At 38.9% G+C, this 22183-nt stretch overlaps 1 protein-coding gene across 6 annotated transcripts in view; it reads left to right on the top strand.

Moving 5' to 3' along the window:
- Positions 1-22183, top strand: part of SNX25 (sorting nexin 25) — a 142967-nt gene that overhangs the window by 89132 nt on the left and 31652 nt on the right. For all 6 annotated transcript variants that reach the window (XR_005371628.1, XR_005371629.1, XM_038560394.1 and 3 more), the window contains exon 7: positions 10416-10597. Coding sequence is in view for 4 of the 6 variants with exons in the window: in XM_038560394.1 (XP_038416322.1) it covers positions 10416-10597 (182 nt within the window). In the remaining 2 variants the exon portion in view is untranslated. The remainder of the gene's footprint in view (positions 1-10415; positions 10598-22183) is intronic.

Below are 22183 nucleotides of genomic sequence, written 5' to 3'. Positions count from 1 at the left end.
TATTATTATTTTCAGACGTAGAGTTCAGTGATTCATCAGTTGTATGTAACACCCAGTGCTCATTACATCACATAACTTCCTTAATGCCCATCACCCACTTAACCCATCTCCCCCACACCTCTCCCCTCCAACAACCCTCAGTTTGTTTCCTATGATTAGAACTAAAGTGGTTTAATTGCCGATATGATTCTAGAGGAAATATAGTCCTAGAAAAAAAAAATCACATTATCAAACTCATCTCCTTGTCTTATGAGTAAGAAAATTAGGTATAATTAGAGGGAAAGGTCTTAGAGAAAACTTATAAATACTAAACAGTTTGAAACAATTAGTCTTAGAAGGTTTAGTTCTCAAAATTTTCTTGCCTCTGACCTTATTTTATCATTCCTCTTGGCCAAATATATTGATTAAGACCTGAATTTTAACCACTGATAGCCTCAGCTGCTGTTGGTCATGAAATTTGGGAGGTTTAGTCAAATTCATCTAACTAATTTCAGTGAACTTTTTTTCATTCTTCATCTTCTTTGACCATTCAGTTTACTTGACATTGTTGACTATCCTGGCTAACATTCTGGCTCATTCGTGTTTGTTTTTCTGCTTGCTTATTCTTTTCTGTTCAGCCTTTCAATGATGGAGTTCCTCAGATTTTGTTTCTAACTTTCTCATACCTATGTGATCCAATATAAGAGCTATTAATCATATATGGCTATTTAAATTTAAATTAATTAAAGGTAAATAGAAATTTAAAAGTGAGTTCTTCAGTCATACCAGCCACATTTCAGTTGTTCAGCAACCATATGTGCCCACCATATTGGATAGCACAGAATAAACATTTCCATCACCATGGAAGGTTTTTTTTTTTAGGTAGCGCTGCCTCTGTCCTTTCCCTGGCTAGTTTTCTCTTCCCCTTATCTGTATGCTGATAAGTCTCCAAATTTTTATCTACAGAACCTCTATGCTCTACTTTTTACTTACTGCTGCTTACTTAGTGTTGTGTGTGTGTGGTTTTTTTTTTTAATATTTTCTTTATTCATGAGAGACAGAGAGGCACAGACACAGGCAAAGGGAGAAGCAGGCTCCATGCAGGGAACCCGATGTGGGACTCAATCCCGGGACCCCAGGATCACACCCCTGGCCTAAGGCAGACGCTAAACCACTGAGCCACCTGGGCTGCCCTTACTCAATATTTTTATTTGAATATCATAAAGGGACCTCCAAGTGAAAATGTCCAAATCATAGTACCATATAACTGATCACACTGTTTCTTATCCTGTTGAATAGGATCATCATCCATTCAAATGTCATAAACTAGGAGTCATTTCTGTTCATTCCTTCTACATCATGTACTATATTTAGTCCATTATTGTCACACAGATTGACCTCCTAAATACATCTCAACTCGTTCTCTTTCTCTACATGACCATCTTCTACTACCAGTCTCTTGAACTATGGTATAGCTCCTTCACTGAAGGAGTTCAGTCTACTCCTGCCCCTGTATTTTTCATACTGAAGTCACAATGATTAAAAAATACAGATGTGCAGATGTCATCATGTTGTCTCCATGCTTAAAACCCTTCATTGTCTTCCCATTGTTCTTAGACATGAAACCTACAAGGTCCTGCTTACTCTGGCCCCTGTTTCTGTCTTCAGCTTCATCTCTTGCCATTCTACTCCTTTTTTCCACACTAATATTTCTTTTTCCTCAACTCACTGTGATTCATCCTGCCTCATATTCCTTGCCCATTTTGCTGCTTCTTCTTAGAATGCTACTCTACTCTCAATCTCACTCTGTCTAGGTAATTCCTACTTATTTTTATATTTTATTTCAAATGTCTCTTCTTTTATCACAACCCCACTTCCCCTGATTCTGAGTGGCTGAGAAAATTCTTGAGTTTTTAGGACCCCTCATATCAGTAGAGGATAATATACTCTGGAGGAAGTCTTAATCACCAGAAGTAGGTCTTTAGTCATTCAACACTTTTTTGAGTGCCGTTATATGTTAGATATAGCTGTACAGTAAAACAAACAAACAAACAAACAAACAAAAACCTGTTTCTGACCTTAAGGAGATCATAGTCTAACAAGGAGACAGGGAGACACACATACCAAATTCTAATACAGTTTGAAAATGTAGTGAGAGTTGCATGTTTATGATTTAGTAGTGGAACAGATGTGTGGGGCAGTCACCTCTACCCAGAACAGAGGTCAAGAAAGACTTTTTCTTAAGAGTAGCAGAGTTGAGTTGGAAAGATTGAATGGCCCTCATTTCCTTCTGGGCTTATCAGGTGGATATGGATAGATGGTACCACATGTCCACAAAGAAGATAGCTGTGGAATGGCCTCCTGTGTATAGCTGTCGGGTGAGACACTGTGCTGGTGCCTGGCATGTAATGAAAAGATAAAGTTTGATAGGAAGACAGAGGCTGGTACTACAGAGACTTATAAGCTATCCTAAGAACTTCGGATTTAATTCTATAGAGCAGAGGTTTTCAAACTATAGTGTGCATCATGATCATCTGGAGGGCTTGTTACAATGCAGATTCCTGGACCCTGCCCCAAAGTTTCTGATTCTGTAGATCTGGAGTGGGCCCCCTAAGAGTTTGCATTACTTACAGGTTCCCCGGCAATGCTGATGCTACTCATCCAGGAACCACACTTTGAGAGCTACTATTATACATAGTGAAGAGCCATTAATGTATTAGTGTTTGTATTTTAGTAGCCAACTCCTTCGCTTTTTACTTACAATTCGAACAGCCAGAGTAGTTGAGCCATAGTCTATTGAAATAAGCTGACTGCTATGGTCTGAACGTTCATGTCTCCCGAAATTCTTACATTGAAATCCTAACACCTAAACAGGATGGTATTGGGCGGTGAGGCCTTTGGAAGGTACTTAAGTCATGAGAGTGGAGCTCTCATGAATGGGACTAGTGCTTTTATCAGAGAGGCTCCAGAGAGATCCCTACCTGCATCTAGCATGTAGACATGGCTAAAAGGTGGCCATCTGCACCATGGAAGAGGGCTTTCACCAGAACCTGATCATGCTGGCACACTAATCTTGAATTTCCAGTCTCCAGGACTATGAGAAATGAATTTCTGTTGTTTATAGCCACCCAGTCTGTGGTAATAGGCATCGGAGTGAACTAAGACACTGGCCAAGAATTCGTAGGAATTCTAAGTATTACTGGGACATAGGCTAAATTGTCCCTGCAGTTTGGTGGGAATAAGTCCAGTATTTTAGCTCCCTTTTTATTTATTTATTTTTTAATTTTTATGAGAGAGAGAGAGAGAGAGAGAGAGAGAGAGAGAGAGAGGGGCAGAGGGAGAAGCAGGCTCCATGTACCGGGAGCCTGACGTGGGATTCGATCCCGGTCTCCAGGATCGCGCCCTGGGCCAAAGGCAGGTGCTAAACCGCTGCGCCACCCAGGGATCCCATTTAGCTCCCTTTTTAAAGCCTTCCTTTCTGTTCTGAATCCTGAAATGTTATTAAGAATAGTTAAGGTGATTCAAGAGAAACATTTATTCAGCTGACTACAAAGGCCATGATGTTGATTTGAATCTGCTAGAAACTGCAAAGTATAAATAGTACACCTTGGGGAGTAACATGCTCATAGTATTGATGGGGAGGCTTTGGTCAAGTTGTGAATCTTCTTTAGAGTATAAGTAAGCAGCTTTGGAGTTGAATATATCAAGTAGAAGTGAAGAAGAATTTCAGAAAATATTACATGTGTATATGGACACAGTTGCTGATAAGAACCATAATGATTTCCATTAGGAATTATTTTAGTAAAGATAATATGTAGCTTCTTTGATCTGGTAAAGTTGTCCCTGCCTGAAAGAAGGGAGCCAATCTATAGACTCTAGTGGGCTTCTCCGGGTCCTTCCTTGTGCTTTGATGTGATCTGAGTTTCCAGCATTGCTGTAAACTGATACAAACAGTTCCTAATTTATGAATCACCTAAACTTAGAAGGCACTCCAGCCCATGGCCACAGGGGCCTTTCTAGGGTTTCTCTCTGCCCAGCCCTCCTGCTGTGAGGACTGCAGCTTCTGGCACCTGCTAGCTCTTCTCTGACATCCTACCTGGCTCCCTGGTCCCCATCTGTCCTCTGCCTTGAAGGGACTAACGGCTCAAGGCACTTCCACTATTCTCTGTATAAGTGCTTAACATTATAGCCAGTCCTCCTCCCATCCCAGTACCCCAAGAAAACTTTAATCATCATACATTCTAACAAACACTTGCACTTATAGAAATGACGGTCCAGTCCAGAGATGTTAAGTAATATGCCTGTTGTAACTAGAACTAGTCAATCACACACAGATCTAGAATTTGAACCCAGGTATGATTTTTAGTCTTTTTTTTAAATTTAATTTAATTTAATTTAATTTAATTTATTTATGATAGGCACACAGTGAGAGAGAGAAAGAGGCAGAGACATAGGCAGAGGGAGAAGCAGGCTCCATGCACCGGGAGCCCGACGCGGGACTCGATCCCGGGTCTCCAGGATCGCGCCCTGGGCCAAAGGCAGGCGCCAAACCGCTGCGCCACCCAGGGATCCCCTGATTTTTAGTCTTGATCTCTTTGCACTGCACTGCTCATTCACGTGGGTAGATGTTATGAAACTCTTGTTCAAAATTTACAAATTATTGGGCCAGATCTATGTTCTAAGTGTGTCTCATGCCTGTTCAGCTCATGGTTCCAGTTTGGGAGCAGGAGTCTCCTGGTAATTTATTGTGTGGATTTAGTTGATATGATATTATTACTTTAAAAATATATTGCAAGAAAAAAAAATATATTGCAAGCATGTTGGAGGGCCTTAAACCAGAGGAAGTGCTAAAAGTTTCAGTACTTGAGACATTTAAAGGAAGGAAGAAAAAGTGTGCCATAAGCATACCTGACCAGGCTAGGCAAGGTCAAACTACAAGATATCTGTAGTCTTCTCCATTGTAACATGAGTGCTTCCGCCATTAACTCCTGCTGTGATCTCTGCTTATTCCTCAAGTATGCTTTCTACTAAAGTGGAGTGACACTTTAGACTCTGAAATTCAGGTGTTTGATGTGGTAAGAAAATTCCATTTTTTCTTTTTGAAGAAAGAACATACTGGCCTCCAGTTGAAAAACAAGATAAATAAATACATATATTTTTTAATTCCTGGGCAACTTTTGAGGTGATCTTCAGATAATTTTGAAAAAATGTGTGGTAATGGGATTTGCTCTCAGTTTCACGTTGAGAAGTCAAGCACCATTTCTCATTTTGAAACTTGACCACTCCCTAGGTAAATACATACCCCATTCCTTGAACCCTCCTCTCAAGGGGGGTTTATTAAAACTTCTATTTGCACGTACAAGAAAGATTCAAAGGATTGTTAGTCTGTCGCTGTGAAGGCCCAACGTTCTCCAATGAGAAACTCCTTTAATTCCATACCTTGTGGGCTGGGGGGGGGCAAGAGAAGGCCTTTGCATTCTATGGAGGAAAGCCACATGTTGGGGAGTCAGGGGACGGGGGCACGTGTGCAGCCCATCTCCTTAACTATCACAGAGTTTGTGGGGTGGGAGTGCAGGGCACAGTTTTGCTCCCCTAGGGTGTCGGGGTGTTTGAGGAAGTCCGGAAACCTTATTGGTTGTCCCATCTGGGGGAAGGGATGCTACTGGCATCTAGTGGTAGAGGCCAGGAGCGCTGCTCAGCATCCCCAAATACCCAGGACAAGCCCCTACAAGAAAAATGTATCCAGCCCAAAATGTCAGTAGTGCTGAGGATGAGAATCCCTGCTCTGTTATCTATTGACTCCCCCAATCAGCCTGCCGAGAGTGCTGCTATTAGGGGATGTCTTGGGATTTGGTAATGTGCTATGAGAGAAGAAAAAATACTGTGCTGGTGGCATTTTCTAGGACCTGAAAAAGAAAGTGGGGGCATGTTAACCACTTGTGCTATTTCTGGTCTCCTTAGTTTACACTGTAAATTACTTCACCCTCGTTTGCCTCATTAGAAGTAGTACCCAACACTTCTCCCTGGCGTTTGTATTTTACTGCAAGACACCTCACTTGCTTGGGGGAGAACTGTATCATGGGCAGAAGTTTTAAAGCAAAAAGCTGTGCCATGATGTTGTCCCTGGGTCTACTGTAATGACTTTATAGTCAAAAGCGTTCACCCAGAGTCTAATCCGAATTTCTTTTTTCAGCAGAGGAACCCAGTGAACCCATTTTCTTTTGTTCCGATCTCAGTAGAATGTGGACTATCCAGAAGGAAGAACAGTAAATATTTGTAATTAATTGCTTTAGAATATTCTATCACTTTGTGTGTTCATCTTGGCACCAGTTTCAAGAGCCACTGCCATCCAGTGTTTCACCTAGCACTGTTTATCTTCTTGGCCTTTGTTTTTTATAGCTAGGTCAGACCGTTTGTGTGATTAACCAGTTTGTAACAACACACACTGTTACCTAACGCTCTGCCGAGAAACAGCCATTCGAGCCTGGCCTGAGCTGGGCCACCGTGTGTTGTCACGTACCCAGTTGCCCATACTTCTCTTGGCATGAATATTTCCTGACCGAATGGGTTTTTAGGTCACAAAGCATATTCATCTGCACTGCCAGATTTGGAAGGATTTTGGCACAACAGGACATAGGCTGCATGAGTTCCATGTTAGTCACTTAGCACTGAACATGGTATTAGTTTTCTGAGACAAAAATAAACAGAATTGCCTAAGCAACAAGCTGCTGTGGAGTTCGTTAGCAACAAGCTTTGTGATCAGACAATGGCATTGTATTGCCCTTTAACAAACAGAACGTATTCACGTGAGCAGGCGACGACATCCAAGTGGAACACGAGAATATTCTTCCCGGCCCTGCAGCTGGGTTTTAGATGAAGGTTTATTCTCTTTCTTCCTTCTTTTTGGAATTTGCTTCTAGTTTTTGTGCTTTTAGAAAAGGCTTTTACTCTTTCTTGAGAGAAGAATTTGGTTGTTGATCAATGTGTGTCAATTTCTTCCTATATGTATCTCTTTATTTTTAACCCCGCATTAAAACTATTACCTAGAAAGAAAAAAAAAAACTATTACCTAGATTTATTCTATAAAAAGGCAATTCTTTTGTTCCCAAAATTGAGAGTATTTTAAATATGCATAAAATTTAGATTTTAAAGCTATGTTTTAAAAATGAAACTTTTTTTTCCCCTGAAAAATTAGCCGTTACAAGCATGTATTTCTTTAGGCACACACACAAAGCACCCCAGTTTGTGAAAGACTAATTTGGGGGCAGATTTACCTTTACCTTCCCTCGAAGGGGACTCTGAAATGCTATTTTTCCTCTTGAGATTATCATCATTGTTATTATTATTAACATGGAGTTAATGAGCTCTTTGGTCAGGGCCTATCAGCCAAGGATAGGACAAGTTGGAAACTATTATCGAGGTCAAATGGAAGCGTCTCTTCAGCACACATAGAGAAAAGTCATCCTCTAACATCTGCCTGACCCGATGGAACATGGCTGTCTGTCTGTTAGCCTGAAGTCTACCTATTACCCTCTGTGCTAAGTACCAGAAAAAAACGCTTTTGAAAGATAGTGTTTTGTGGTGCTCACCTAAGTTTTTTCAGTTACTCTGTTGAGCCTGCCTAGATGCTGTTTTAAGGCATTTATACAAGTTGACTAAGTGGAACATGAACGAGGTAAGGATCATCCTAGGGAAGTGGTTGAGTTCTATAAAACATTGCTTAGGCTCCACCTTGAGGGGCCCCTTCTTTCATTATGGGTAGTTCTTACCTAAGCTGAGCACATTCTGACTCACCCCCAGAAGGTGTGATCTACCTGCATAGGTATATTCATATTTACTGGGTGGTCACCTAGGCCCTGGACATTGCCTAAAACAATCTTACTGTTTCTGAAGTGAGCTTGCTCTTCTGCTTTCTATAGAGGATTTCCCACTTTAAGGAGAATTGTATGGTCTGTGAAGAGTATCTCAGTAAAGCTGTTATTTAAAAAAAAAAGAAAGAGCCCATAAGGAAACCCATGTGGCTACTGTGGAGAGTCGGAGGAGATGAAGCTGGAGTATGTAGGGCCTTCTGGCTCCTCAAAAGAGCCTTGCAGTTTGCCATGAGTGAAATGGGGGTATTGGGGAGGGTTTTAAGCAAAGGAATGATGTGAGTGGGTCGATGTGTTAATGGGTTAACTTTGGCTGCTATGCTGAACAAAACCAAAGGGGAGGCAAAGGTGAAAGCTGGTGACCAGTTAGGTTGTGCAGTAGAACACACGATATGGTGTTGCTGAAATTCTTTCTTTGGCTTCTCTGTAAACTATACTCTCACATTCACCTTCTACCTCTCCTTCACTGTCTCCTTTGCCAGCTTCTCTTCTTTCTCACCAGTAAATGTGGGATTTATTTAGATTCTGTACTGGGACCATTTTATCTCTTCCTGGGTTGTCTCACCTACTCCTGTGACTTGAGTTACCATCAAGTGCTCAACACTTCTCAACTCCACACCTTGTATCTCTGCTCAGGGAAATGCCCTCAACTCTGTTTGCCTGTTCTTTTGCTGTGTAACAAACCATCCTAAAATTCAGTGTCTTAAACAGTCCTTTCTTTTGCACACAAATTGGCAGTTTGAGCAGGCAAGAATGACTCTTCTCTGCTTGACTGTGGCTGGACGCTTCACCTTCAAGGTGGTGTTTGCACATGGTGCCAAGTTGGTGCTGAATGTGGACTGAGGTCCCAGTCAGGTCTGTGGTCTGGGAGTTCTTTCTGTGTAGATCTCTCCAGTGATTGCTTAGGCCTCCTTAAAGCATGGAGGCCTCGTGGCTAGTAGAGACTTACCAGGTGGCTCAGGGCTCCAAGTCTGTGGCCTTTTACAATTTGGCTTTAGAAGTCATGGCATCACTTCCTCCATTATTACAAACTCACCTGGATTAAAAAACAAAAAACAAAAAAAAACCACATACCCTACTTCTGAGTGGGAGATTGTCAAAAGTACATTGACAACAAGAGCAGTTGAACCGAGAGATCTTCTTGGGACCACCTTTGGCAAATATCATTTACTATATTGTCCACAGTTGAACTCAAGATCTTTCATAAACCTGCTTCTGTAATAATGTTCCCTGGTTCATAATTGGCCCCGCCACCTCCATGGCTGCTCATGGCAGAAACTTGGGAACATCTTGGATACTTCTGTTTTTTTTATATTCCTCAGCCATCTATCTTCTCCCCTGTCTGGTCAGTCACAGGGTCCTGTTGGTTCTCTTTATAAGTTACTCTCAGATCCTTCCAGTCTTCTTTCCTACTATTGCCACGGAGCTGGTTTAGGCCACCATCTGCCTCCTCAGTTACCGCAATGGTCTTCAACAGGTTTTTTACTTGCAGTCTTTTGCTTTCCAATTGCTTATTTTATCCTTCCTGTATAATTTTTTAAAATACAAATTCAGGGGTGCCTGGGTGGCTCAGTTAGTTAAGTGTCTGCCTTCAGCTCGGGTCATGATCCCGGGGTCCTGGGATCGAGCCCCATGTAGGGCTCCTTGCTGAGGGGGGAGGTTGCTTCTCCCTCTTCCTCCGCCTGCCGCTCCCCCTGGTTTGTGTTCTCTCTCTCTCTCTCTCTCTCTCTCTCAAGTAAAAACAAAACCAAACCACGAATCCATTTATGACATGCTGCTGCTTAAAACCCATTAGAAGCTTCTTAGTGCTATTGAGCTAAAGACCCAATGGACTAAACGGCTTTGTGTCTTCTGGCTCCTGCCTTCTCCTCATCCACTTTGGATCACTAGCTCCCCCATTACATCTGCTGCCCTGGCTCTTCCAGGCCTCCCAAGCTCTCCTTCCTGCCTCCAGGCTTTCACTTTCGTACTTGTTGCTCTCTCTGTGTGTCACATCCCACTCCTCCTTCATTTTGTTCGAGTGTAATTTGCTCAGGGAAACCTGGGTCAGAAACACTGGTCAAGCAGCTCAAGGGTACCTGTACATTTTCATTATAGCCTGTATTATGTTCATAATTTCTAATACTATCTTTGGATTTCTCCCGTGCTAGACTTTAAGTCCCATGAGATTTAACAATTGGTCTTGAGTCCAAATGCCTAGCGCATGCCTGACACACAGTGAGAACTCACTGCATGCTTAGGAATGCCTCTGCATACATGACGTGTACATACGAAGATATTTAAGTACACATATACACAGGCACATCGATTGTGAGTATATGTGTGCAGAGGAGGTTTTTTAAAATGTTTTACACCTGAGTAGGATTTTTTAGTGGTTTATTTAGAAATTAATGGTACTTCTGTTTGAGAGTATAGGTATATATGTGTGTGTGTTTAGCATGAATTCTCTTCTTTAGTACCCACTGTTCAGAATGCACCACATTAGACATCAGTCTCATTCAGAGTTGTTACGTTCCCCTTTTTGTACCTTGTCCTCTGACTGGGTCCTGTCCATCCATCCCACTCAAGGTAAAGAAACTGCTGCAATGAAAGCTGATCTCCTAAGGGCCAGGAATATGAAAAGGTACATTAACCAACTGACTGTGGCAAAGAAGCAGTGTGAGAAGAGAATCCGAATCCTGGGAGGCCCTGCCTATGACCAGCAAGAGGACGGGGCCTTGGATGAGGGAGAAGGGCCTCCAAGCCAGAAGGTAGAACTTTGTGGTTTCTTGTTTTGACCATTTCATGTTCATTATAAACGTTCACGTAATCTCCCATCCATCTTTTAACTTTTTGGTATTTAACATAAGACATATGTTCCAGAACAGAGACCCTCATGTTTGCTTTTATGGGTCAAAGAGCTGTATTACTTGGTATCCCTGACTTCTGTGAACGGTAATAGGTAGGATGGATCAGCACAGGGTATATGTACGTGTACATGTATGTGCCTGTGTGTATTTTCCCATCCCGCACACCCTGAGGCACACACTTAGTTTACAAGGGCCCAGTCGAGTTACGCACTACCAGTTGAATAGAACAAACCACCTATGGAATAGAAGGTATCTTGTAAGTTATTTTACTTAGCTCTCACCACAATTCAATGAAATCTAAATTTCTTGATATTTCCATTTTAAGGTGAAGAAACAGAGTTGGTGTTACCAACTTGTAAGTTATTTTACTTAGCTCTTACTACAATTCAATGAAATTTGAATTTCTCGATATTTCCATTTTAAGGTGAAGAAACAGAGTTGGTGTTAGTAAATTACCTAAGGCAGGTGGGAAGAGGCAAAACTAGATAAAAACCGAGATCTAGTTGCTTCACAATCTGAGTGCTTTCTTACGAAGCCATAATATGTCAGCGCCTGTTTTTACAACAAAACTTTGGACTCTCTGATACTGGGTCCTGAAATCAGGGAGCTTAGGGAAGTGTCCTAGCCCTACCTCAGTACCTGCTCTTATTCTCAAGGATTCAAGTGTGTCTTCCAAGACCCAGTGAATGCGAAGACTGAGGGAAACAGCAGCAGCACTCCCTGAGGAGTTTGTTTGTACCACTTGGGAACAGGACTTCAAGGCAGTCTCCAAACTTCTCTTTTGTAAGATGGCATTTACTTACAACGAGGCTACCAAGAGTATAATTTGACTCTGGCTACAGCCCCTAACCTTACCTATTTGGATGTTTAGTTTCTTGATGTTTTCTCATTCAGTTCCTGGTTTGACTTCAGATGCCTGTGACTTTTCCCTTCCTCCTCATTCCGGTGATGAACTTTGATCTATTTTCTTGTTTGTGGCCCGTCTCCATGAGAGCCTCTTCAGCATAGTTTATGCTTGACCTTGGACCAACTCTAACACTAGCCAGAGTTGTTCTTTGGCAAACATCTTGTACAAGTGGTTCAAATGCTGCCCCGAGTAGCTCTTGTTTTATAGAGGGGTCCCCTTGCCGCTGGAGATCTGTTTATTTTGCTATTAGATCTGCAATTTTAACTTTGTGGTCCAAAGTGAACATTTTACAATTTTAACTTTGTGGTCCAAAGTGAATGGTGGAGAATGGATTTGGCAGGCTGTATATTGTCCTCCTTCCTCTTTCTTCTCAGCCTCTGGACTCTTAAATAGCTTTTCAGCCACATTTGTCATAGAAAAATTTCTCTTCTTGTGTCCCATGTATTCATTCATTGAGTCAACAGACATTTAACGAAGGTCCGTAATCTCTCAGTTACAGTGCAAGGTACTAGAATACAAAAGGAATAAGAGGAGTCTTTGCTCTGAAAGAGTCCCATGTAATTATAAAATAGAAAAGTAAGTGATCCAGTAGAGATGGGAGATAAATAAATACCTGGAAGACATACCCGATGGCTTATTGCCTAGTCAAAAGATGATGTGGTTTTAGATATTATGGTAGAAGAAAATCTTAGGAAACATAAAAGAAGATAATTTTAGAACTCAGTGTGATTTCAGTATGTTATCTGGCAGTATTTACTAGAAGTAGCCTTAATCTGGTTTTTGCTCCATTTCAACTTGTTTCTCCAGATATTTAGGAAAGGAGCAACCCATTGCTGTTCCAACAGTTTAACCTCAGAGTAAAATCATTTCCGTTAGGCTTCAGGCCAAAAGCCTCAGATAATACTACAGATTTCTAATGTCTATGGTGGTTTGCTAGACTAAAGGTAAGACTTTGGTTAGTTTGGGGCCATAAGTGGGTAGTTTTGCTGTAGCCTAATCATATTTGATCCAGAGGAATCACCAATAAATTTTACTTCAGAACCTAGTCTTCAGAATTAGTTGAATCCCCCCAATTCAAAGAAAGAGATTGAATAAATAAATAAAAATAAATAATTATATGCTCTCTATAAGATACTAATATGATGGCACAGATTGGTTGAAAGTGAAAGGAGGGGAAAAGGCATGCTATGTAAACACAAAGCAAAGAAATCTAAAGTAGTTAATATTAACATTAGGTGAAATAGACACCAGAACAAGGAATGTAACCAGGGATGAAAAACATTTCATTATGATAGAGGGGTCAGTTCATGAAGAAGGCATGATAATCCTAAATATGTATGTGATCAAGGAGACCTTTAAGATACGTGAAGCAGAGTGCCTGGGTGGCTCAGTTGGTTAAGCAACTGACTCTTGATTTTAGCTCAGGTCATGATCTCAGGGTCATGAGATGGAGCTCCATGGAGCTCCACATGCTGGGTGTGGAGCCTGCTTAAGATTCTCTCTCTCTCTCTCCCTCTCCCTGCATCCCCCTCCTTAACCACCTCCTGCTCACTGTGCTCTCGCTTGTTCTCTCTCTCTCTCTCTTTCTCTCAAAATAAATAAATAACTAAAATAAATGAAGCAAAAACTGACAGAACTGAAAGGAGAAAAAAAGATCCACAGTTATAATTGGAAATGTTAACACCTTTCTCTCAGTAATTGATAGAAGAAATAAAGCAGGATACAGAAGACATGAACAACAATAACAACCAATGGGAACTAAAGGACATTTGTAGACAGTTCCACCTAGCACCAACAGAATACACATTCTTCTCAAGTGTACATTGAACATTCGCCAAGAAAGAGTATATTTCTGGGCAATAAAACAAATTCCAACCAATTTAAAAGGTTTAAACACATATTATGTTCTCTGACCACATGGAATTGGAAAGCAATAATAAAAAGATCTGGAAAATTCTCAAATATTTCAAAGTTAAGCAACATATCTAAATAAGGCTTGAGTCAAGAAATTATAAGAAATTAGAAACTAGTTTGAATGGGATGAAAATGAAAATACATTAATTTTTGTGGGATTACAGTTAAAGCAGTACTTAGAAGGAAACACTTTTTTTTTTTTTTAAGATTTACTTAGCATGAAAGAGAGCTAGCACGAGCAGGGGAAAGGGGGGGAAAGACAGAGGATAGGGAGAAGCAGACTCCCCACTGAGTGGAGAGCCTCATGTGGGGCTCGATCCCAGGACCCAGGGATCATGACCTGAGATGAAGGCAAATGCTTAACTGACTGAGCCACCCAGATTCCTTAGAAGGAAACACCTTTTAATGCTTTTTTTTTTTTAAAAAGAAAGGTCTAAAATCAGTGATCTTCCTCCTTAAGAACCTACAAATGAAAACTGAAATAACTAGAAAGGCAGAAATAATATAACAGAAATCAGTGGAGTAGAGAACAGAAAAACAGTAGAGAAAAATCAATGAAAGCCAAAGATAGTTCTTGGAAAAGATCGATTATACACTCTAGTTAGACTGATGAAAAGAAGAGAGAAGGCACAGTTACCATTGTTAGGAATGAGAGAAGGCATCATTGTAGATCCTCTGTACATTAAAAGGAGAATAAAGAAGTATTGTGAACAATTTGAAGCCAATAAACTTCACAATATAAATAAAATAGAGAAATTTCTTTGGAAATACAAATTACTAGAACTGACTCAAAAAGAAATGGAAAATCTGAGTAGCCTAAGAGGTATTAAAGAAAACGAATTTATCGTTTAAAACCTTCCCACAAAGAAAACTTTAGGCTCAGATTATTTCACTGGTGAAATCTATTAAACATTCAAGACAAGGATAAGGTCAGTCTTAACCGTATTATTTCAGAAAATGGAAGAGAAGGATACTCTTCAACTCCTCATAGAAAACCAGCATAACTCTGATACTAAACCAGAGAAAAACATTTAGAAAAGTGAAAACTACTCACCAATATTCATCATGAACCTAAACAAAAATTTCCTTAACAGAATATTAGTAAATCACATCTAGCAATCTATAAATAGAAAAATTACTCCAATATGTGTTCTCCTGGCAGTGGGCCTTTCGTATAAAGATCATGTATGTCATTTATCTGCAGTTCCATTGTCAAGGCTTATTGTTTCTTAAACAGCTTTATTAAGGCATAATGACATATAATACACTGCACATATTTAGAGTATACAGTTTGATAGTTTGACTCATGAAACCATCATCACCGTAATCAAGATAGTAATCATATTCATTATCAACAGAAATTTTCTCAGCCCCTTTGTAGTCTCCGTCTTAACACCAGTTGATGCCTACTGGTCCAGTCCTTTAATCCATGTTTAATCATCTAGTAAGTGACTTTTTAACTACCCTGATTTTTAGCACCTGTCATTGTCTTTTCTTTCTTCTTGCCTTTCTTTCCCTTCCTCCCTCCCTCCCTCCCTCCCTCCCTTCCTCCCTCCCTTCCTTCCTTCCTACCTTCCTTCCTTGTATTTTATTTATTTACTCATGAGAGACACAGAGGCAGGCTCCCTGTGGGGAGCCAGATGCAGGACTCAAGGACCCAGGACCCCAGGATCAGGACTTGAGCGGAAGGCAGAAGCTCAACCACTGAGCCAACCAGGAACACTTTGTCTTTTCTTTCTTTGCCAAAATCTTGGTTCAGACTCTTCTGATGTGTTTTTATTGTATGTTGTCATTGACAACAGCTATGACAAGTCTCACAATAACCCATAAAGTAGGTGGTACTATCACCAATCTATAGAAGAAGAAACTGAGGCTCAGAGTATTGGAGCCAGGATTCCAGCCTAGGTATGTCCAGTTCCAAAGCCTGAACTACTTTACCTGCACGTATTGCCTTGCTATTTGGCTTTGCTTTCATCTGGATATGGAAACACAAAATCTGTATTGCTTTTGCACAGTGGTAACCTGCTTCTTAAATGGCCCCCAAAATGGAAAGATGGAAAGAAGAATTTAAGAAAAATAATAGAAAAAATAAAGGGAGAAGAGGAAATGAAAATATAAGGGGTGTGAAAACCGATGGCACTAAGTGTCTGACCTCTTCTGTAAAATCAGTTTTTTTTTAAGTTTTAATTCCAGTTAGTTAACATACAGTGTTGGTTTCAGGTCTACAATATACTGATTCAGTGATTCTACACATCACTGGGTGCTCATCATCTATTTAACACATCCCTACACCTCCCTTCCTTGTGGTAGCCCTTAGTTCTGTGTAATTAAGAGCCTGTGTTTTGGTCTCTCTCTCCTTTTTTGTTTCTTCCCATTGCTCATTTTGTTTCTTAAATTCCACACAGGAGTGAAATCATACGTATTTGTCTTTCTCTGACTTCACTTAGCTTGACACTCTCTAGCACTATCCACGTCCTTGCAAATGGTAAAATTTCATTCTTTTTTATGGCTGAATAATATTCCATTACACACGCGTGCGCACACACACATACACACGTATTACTTTATCCATCAGTCGATAGACAGTTGGACTACTTTCATATTTTGACTATTTTAAGTAATGCTGCTATAAACATTGGGGTGCATGTACCCCTTTGAATTAGTGTTCTTAAAGTATCCAATAGTGCAATTGCTGAATTCTAAGGTAATTCTGTTTTTAACTTTTTGAGGAACTTCCAAAATGTTTCCACAGTTAACATTCCCAACAACAGTGCAGGAGGATTGCTTTTTTCCCACATCCTCACCAACACCTGTTGTTTGTTGTATTTTTGATTTTAGCCAATCAGATGTGAGGTGATGTCTCATTGTAGTTTGATTTGCATTTCCCTGATGATAAGTGATGATGAGCATCTTTTCATGTGTTTGTTGGTCATCTGGATGTCTTCTTTGGAGAAATGTCTTTTCATGTCTTTTGCCCACTTTTTAGTTGGATCATTTGTTTTTTGGGTGTTGAGTTGTATAAGCTCTTTATATATTTTAAATGCTAACCCTTTATCAGATATGTCATTTGTAATTACCTTCCTCCATTCTGTAGATTGCCTTTTAGTTTTGTTGATGATTTCTTTTGCTGTGCAGAAGCTTTTTATTTTGATCTAGTCCCAGTAGTTTATTTTTTATTCTGTTTCCTTTACTACAGGAGACATATCTAGAAAGAAGTTGCTATAATTGATGTCAATGGAATTATAGCTGGTGTTCTCTTCTAGGATTTTTATGGTTTGGGGCCCTCATATTTAGATCTTTAATCCATTTTGAATTTAATTTAATGCATGGCATAAGAAAATGATCCAGTTCTTTCTTTTGCGTGTTGCTGTCCAGTTTTTCCACCATTTGTTGAAAACATTAGACTGCCTTTTCCTATTGGATATTCTTTCCTGCTTTGACCATATAGTTGTGGGTTCATTTCTGGGTTTTCTACTTTGTTCCATTGATCGTAGTCTAACTTGGAGTCCAGAATTATGATGCCTCCAGGTTTGCTTTTCTATTTCAAGATTGTTTTGGCTATTTTGGAGTCTTTTGTGGCTCTATATAAATTTTAGGATTGTTCTAGTTCTGTAAAAAATATTGTTGGTATTTTGATAGGGATTGCATTAAATATGTAGATTGCTTGGGTAGTATAGACATTTTAACAATATTCTTCCAATCTATGCGCATGAAATGTCTTTCAGTTTCTTTGTGTGATCTTAATTTCTTTCATCACTGTTTTATAATTTTCAGAGTATAGGTCTTTCACCTCTTTGGTTAGATTTGTACCTAGATATCTTACTATTTTTGGTGCAATTGTAAATGGGATTGTTTTCTTAATTGCTCTTTCTGCTGCTTCATTATTGGTATATAGAAATGCAGCAGATTTCTGCACATTGATTTTGTATCCTGTAACTTAACTGAATTCATTTATCAGTTCTAGCAGTGTTTTGGTGGAGTCTTTTGGGTTTTCTGTGAATAGTATGTCATCTGCAAATAGTGAAGGTTTTACTTCTTCCTTACTGATTTGAACATCTTTTATTTGTTTTCGTTTTCTGATTGCTGTAGCTAGAACTTCAAGTACGATGTCAAATTAAAGTGATGAGAATGGGTTTCCTTTTCTTGTTCCTGACTTTAGGAAAACTGAGAGCTTTTCCTTATTAAGGATGATGTTAGCTGTGGATTTTTCATATATGGCCTTTATTATGTTGAGATATATTCCTTCTAAATCTACTATGTTGAGGGTTTTTATAACGAATGGTTGTTGTACTTTGTCAAATGCTTTTTCTACATCTACTGAAATGATCACATGGTTCTTATCCTTTTTCTATTGAAGTGATGTATCATATTGATTGATTTGTGAGTATCGATTTGTGAGTATCGAACCATTCTTGCAACTCAGGAAGAAATCCCATTTGATCATTTAGTGTTGTCTTTATCTAATTTTGGTGTCAGGGTAATGCTGGCCTCATAAAATGAATTTGGAATTTTCCTTCTCTATTTTTTGGAGCCCTTTGAAAAGAATAGGTATTAACTCTTCTTTAAATGTTTGGTAGAATTCACCTGTGATGCTATCAGGCCTTGGACTTTGTTTTTGGGGAGCTTTTTGATTACTGATTTAATCTCTTCGCTGGTCATTGGTCTGTTCAAATTTTCTAACTCTTCCTGTTTCGGTTTTGGTAGTTTGTATGTTTCTAGGAATTTATCCATTTCTTCTAGGTTGTCCAATTTGTTGGCATATAGTTTTCATAATTGTAATTGTAATTATTTGTAATTATTTATATTTCTGTGGTGTTGGTTATTTTTTTTCTCTCATTTGTGATTTTGAGTCCTTTCTCTTTTTTCCTTGTTAAGTCTAGGTAGAAGTTTGTCAATTTCATAGATTTTTTTTTTTTTTTCAAAGAAGTAGATCCTGGTTTTATTCAACTGTTCTATTGGTTTTGTTTGTGTTTTGGTTTTGTTTTATTTGTTTGTTTTAAAATTTTAAAATTTATATTCAATTTGCCAATATATAGTATAACACCCAGTGCTCATCCCATTGAGTGCCCTCCTTAGTGCCCACCACCCAGTTACCCTATGCCCCAACCTACCTCCCCTTCTGCTACCCTTTGTTTGTTTCCCAGAGTTGGTTTCTGTATAATTTATTTCTGCTCTAGTCTTTTTTATTTTCTTATTCTGGTTTTAGGTTTCATTTGTTGTTCTTTTTCTAGGTTCTTTAGATGTAAGTTTAGGTTGTTTATTTGAGATTTTTCTTGCTTCTTAAGGTAGGCTTATGTTGCTATATACTTCCCTCTTAGAATTGTTTTTGTTGCATCCCAAAGTTTTGGGCCATTGTGTTTTCATTTTCATTTATTTCCATATATTTTTGAATTTCTTCTTTGATTTCCTGGTTGATTCATTCATTGTTTAGTAGCATGTTATTTAACCTCCATGTAATTTTGATCTTTACAGATTTTTTCTTGTGGTTGATTTCTAGTTTTATAGCATTGTGGCCAAAAAGGATGCATGGTATGACTTTGATCTTTTTTTTAATTTATTGAGACCAATAAATGAGACCAATATATATGATCTGTTCTGGAGGATGTTCCATGTGCTCCTGAAAAGAATGTGTATTCTGCTGGTTTAGGATAAAATGTTCCAAATATATCTATTGAATCCACCCGGTTCAGTGTGTCACTCAAAGCCATTGTTTCCTTGTTGATTTTACGATTGGATGACCTGTTCCTTGATATAGGTAGGGTGTTAAAGTCCCCTACTATTATAGTATTATCATCAGTTCCTTTATGTTTGATATTAGTTGTTTATATATTTGAGTGCTCCCCTGTTGGGTGCATTAAATATTTATAATTGTTGTATCTTCTTTTTGGGTTGTCCCCTTTATTTATTATATAGTGTCCTTTCTTGTCTCTTGTTACAATTTTTGTTTTAAAGTCTAGTTTCCAAAAAAAAATAAATAAATAAAGTCTAGTTTCCCTGTCACTCACCCTTGTCTGTGACCCTGGCTCCCTCCTCATTGCAGCACTGGGATCCATTTCTCCCAAACCACATGTCCACACTTTCTGCCTTCATCAGTGTGGCTTCTTCTCTGTCTTTAGTTGTGGAGTGTGTTCTGACAGTCTTCAAGGCAGTTTCTGGGGCATTTAGGATGATTTGATGGTTATCTAGTTCTGTTTGTGGGACAAGGCAAGCCTGTGGTCCTCCTACTGGGCCGCCATCTTCCAACCCACTATAAGATCAATTTTCATATCAATTTATATTTGATCTGAGACCAGTCTAAAATGCACACCATCAAATGTAGCCCAGGAGTCTGCACTTGGATATGAAAAGATTCTCTGACTTTTTGTTTCTGCTGGAGTTCTTATAGAGCATCTTTTTAAAATGCATCTTTCCTTTCTGAGTTCCATACTATTTATAGTTTGCTACAAATGCAAAGCAGTAATTTCTTAAGGAGAGGAACTATTTAATTATGGTTAAGAAGCTGTGCTACAGAGTCGGAAAGCCTGGCTTCCAATCCCAAATCTACTGGGATTATCTTTGGACAAGTTAGTGTCTTTGTACTCTATTTGTAAAATTGAGTTAATTGTATGTACCTTTTGGGTGGCATCCATTAAATAATGCACATAATGGGATGAGTACACCACTTGGTATATGAGCACTCAATGAATATATGTTATTACTGGCATAGATTATTATTTTTAGTGATGATATAGATGTAAGAAAAATCCAATTGTAATTCTCAAAATCCTAATTCTACATATTGTTATGCTGGAGACAGTCTCATGAGTATATTGGGTATGTTTTGTAACTAGAGAATCCTATCACTCTTGGTAACATGTTGGGTATATTAGGAACACATTTGTTCCTCTAAGACCCTGAGGTACTTTTGAGTGCTTTTTCTCTTCCTGGAGAAAAATGAACTAGCTGGGTAAGAAGTAATTCACACAAAATATAAAACTAAGTTTACAAAATAAGCATCATGAAACCAGATCCAGTGGGACTGGAAAAGACTGAAACTGCTGTAAATAAAAATCCCTGAAGAGGAATAGAGAATGATCTGCCTTCCAGCCTGAAATGCTTCATGGCCTTTAGCACATGTAGCTTCTACTAGGTCAGTTTTTTGTCTCCTACCATGAGATCATTGATTGTGGTAGCCCTCCCTGCAAAATTACCAGGGGTCTTAGAACAGAAAGAAAAGAGCTGACCCAACAAATAAATTAAGAGCACAGTGTTGGCTGTATGGGATCCCTTAGTGAATGTTAATTGTTGTTACATCATCTATAGTTTTTAAAAAATGATTGTTTTAATAGTGGTCAACCTTGATCTACCTACCCTTCTCTTTGCACTTTCACACAAAAATCTCAGAATTAAAATTAGTTGGGATCCCTGGGTGGCTTAGTGGGATCCCTGGGTGGCTTAGTGGTTTAGCTTCTGCCTTCAGCCCAGGGTGTGATCCTGGAGACCTGGGATCGAGTCCCACATCAGGCTCCCTGCATGGAGCCTGCTTCTCCCTCTCCCTCTGCCTATGTCTCTGCCTCTCTCTCTCTCTCTCTCTCTCTCTCTCTCTCTGTGTGTGTGTGTGTCTCATGAATAAATAAATACAATATTTTAAAAAAATAAAAATAAAATAAAGTAAAATTAGTTAATCTCAGGTGAATTAGAATTAATTAATCTCAGATGAGTACATTTGACTCTGAAGTATACCATCTACTCATCCTGTTTACCCAAACCCATACCATTAGTGTAGATGTTACACAGTGAAATGCTCTTCTCTCTTCAAGAGAAGAAAAAAAAAAAATGGAGCAGAGAATTTGGTTAATCCATCAGTCAAAGTAAGAGATATATCAGATATTTGATTATACTTGAGATGTATTTGCTGTCATTTATTTATATATATCTGCACTTTTGGAGCAGAACATAGAATATTCATAAGTCAATAAAAATCCAAAAATGGCTAATATTTAGAAGACATTTTGAACTTGGTTTTGCAGATATGTGAATTTGTATCTAACTTGGAATTCACTTCGATCCAAGGAAAATCATACAGGGAAGAGTTCATTAGATTTCTTTGAATACTCTTTCTGCTCAGCTTCTCCCTATACTAAAAATCGGTAGCTGTCTGAGTGATCTTTATGCTGATCCAAAGTTGATGTGGATTCCTACAAATTTCTGTGGACAATATACAGATAGAACTTGTACTTTAAGATACTTTACTGGTAGGGTTTGTATAAAGATATGCTATGATCTTCCAAAGTTAGTTAACTAACTACTAATTGTCTGAAATACTTATGGACTCTACTTGTTAGTGATCCGTAGCATGGGATGACTGTCTCCTTTAATTAGTTACCAGAAGTTGTTAGAAAAATGCCTGCTCCTTTCTGCTCGCAAAACCTATTGAGGACCCACTGTCAGCAAAAGAGTTGAATTTATGTTGATCATATGCACTTGATTTTAGAAAGATCTTACTAGTAAAGTTTCCAAAAATTTCCAATTGCCATAATTAAAATTTTTGAAATCTTGAATGATAAATTCTTCTGTTAATTGCATTCGAATTATACTTACATGTCTTTTGTTTTTTTTTTTTAACCTAAGAGCTGAGGATATGGGGTTTCAATTCCTTCTGAATTAATTTGAGGCATTTCCCCTAA

The sequence above is a fragment of the Canis lupus genome, chromosome 16, assembly GCF_011100685.1.
Source record: "Canis lupus familiaris isolate Mischka breed German Shepherd chromosome 16, alternate assembly UU_Cfam_GSD_1.0, whole genome shotgun sequence".
NCBI lineage: Eukaryota > Metazoa > Chordata > Mammalia > Carnivora > Canidae > Canis > Canis lupus.
This window is presented reverse-complemented; position numbering and strand designations above follow the sequence as displayed.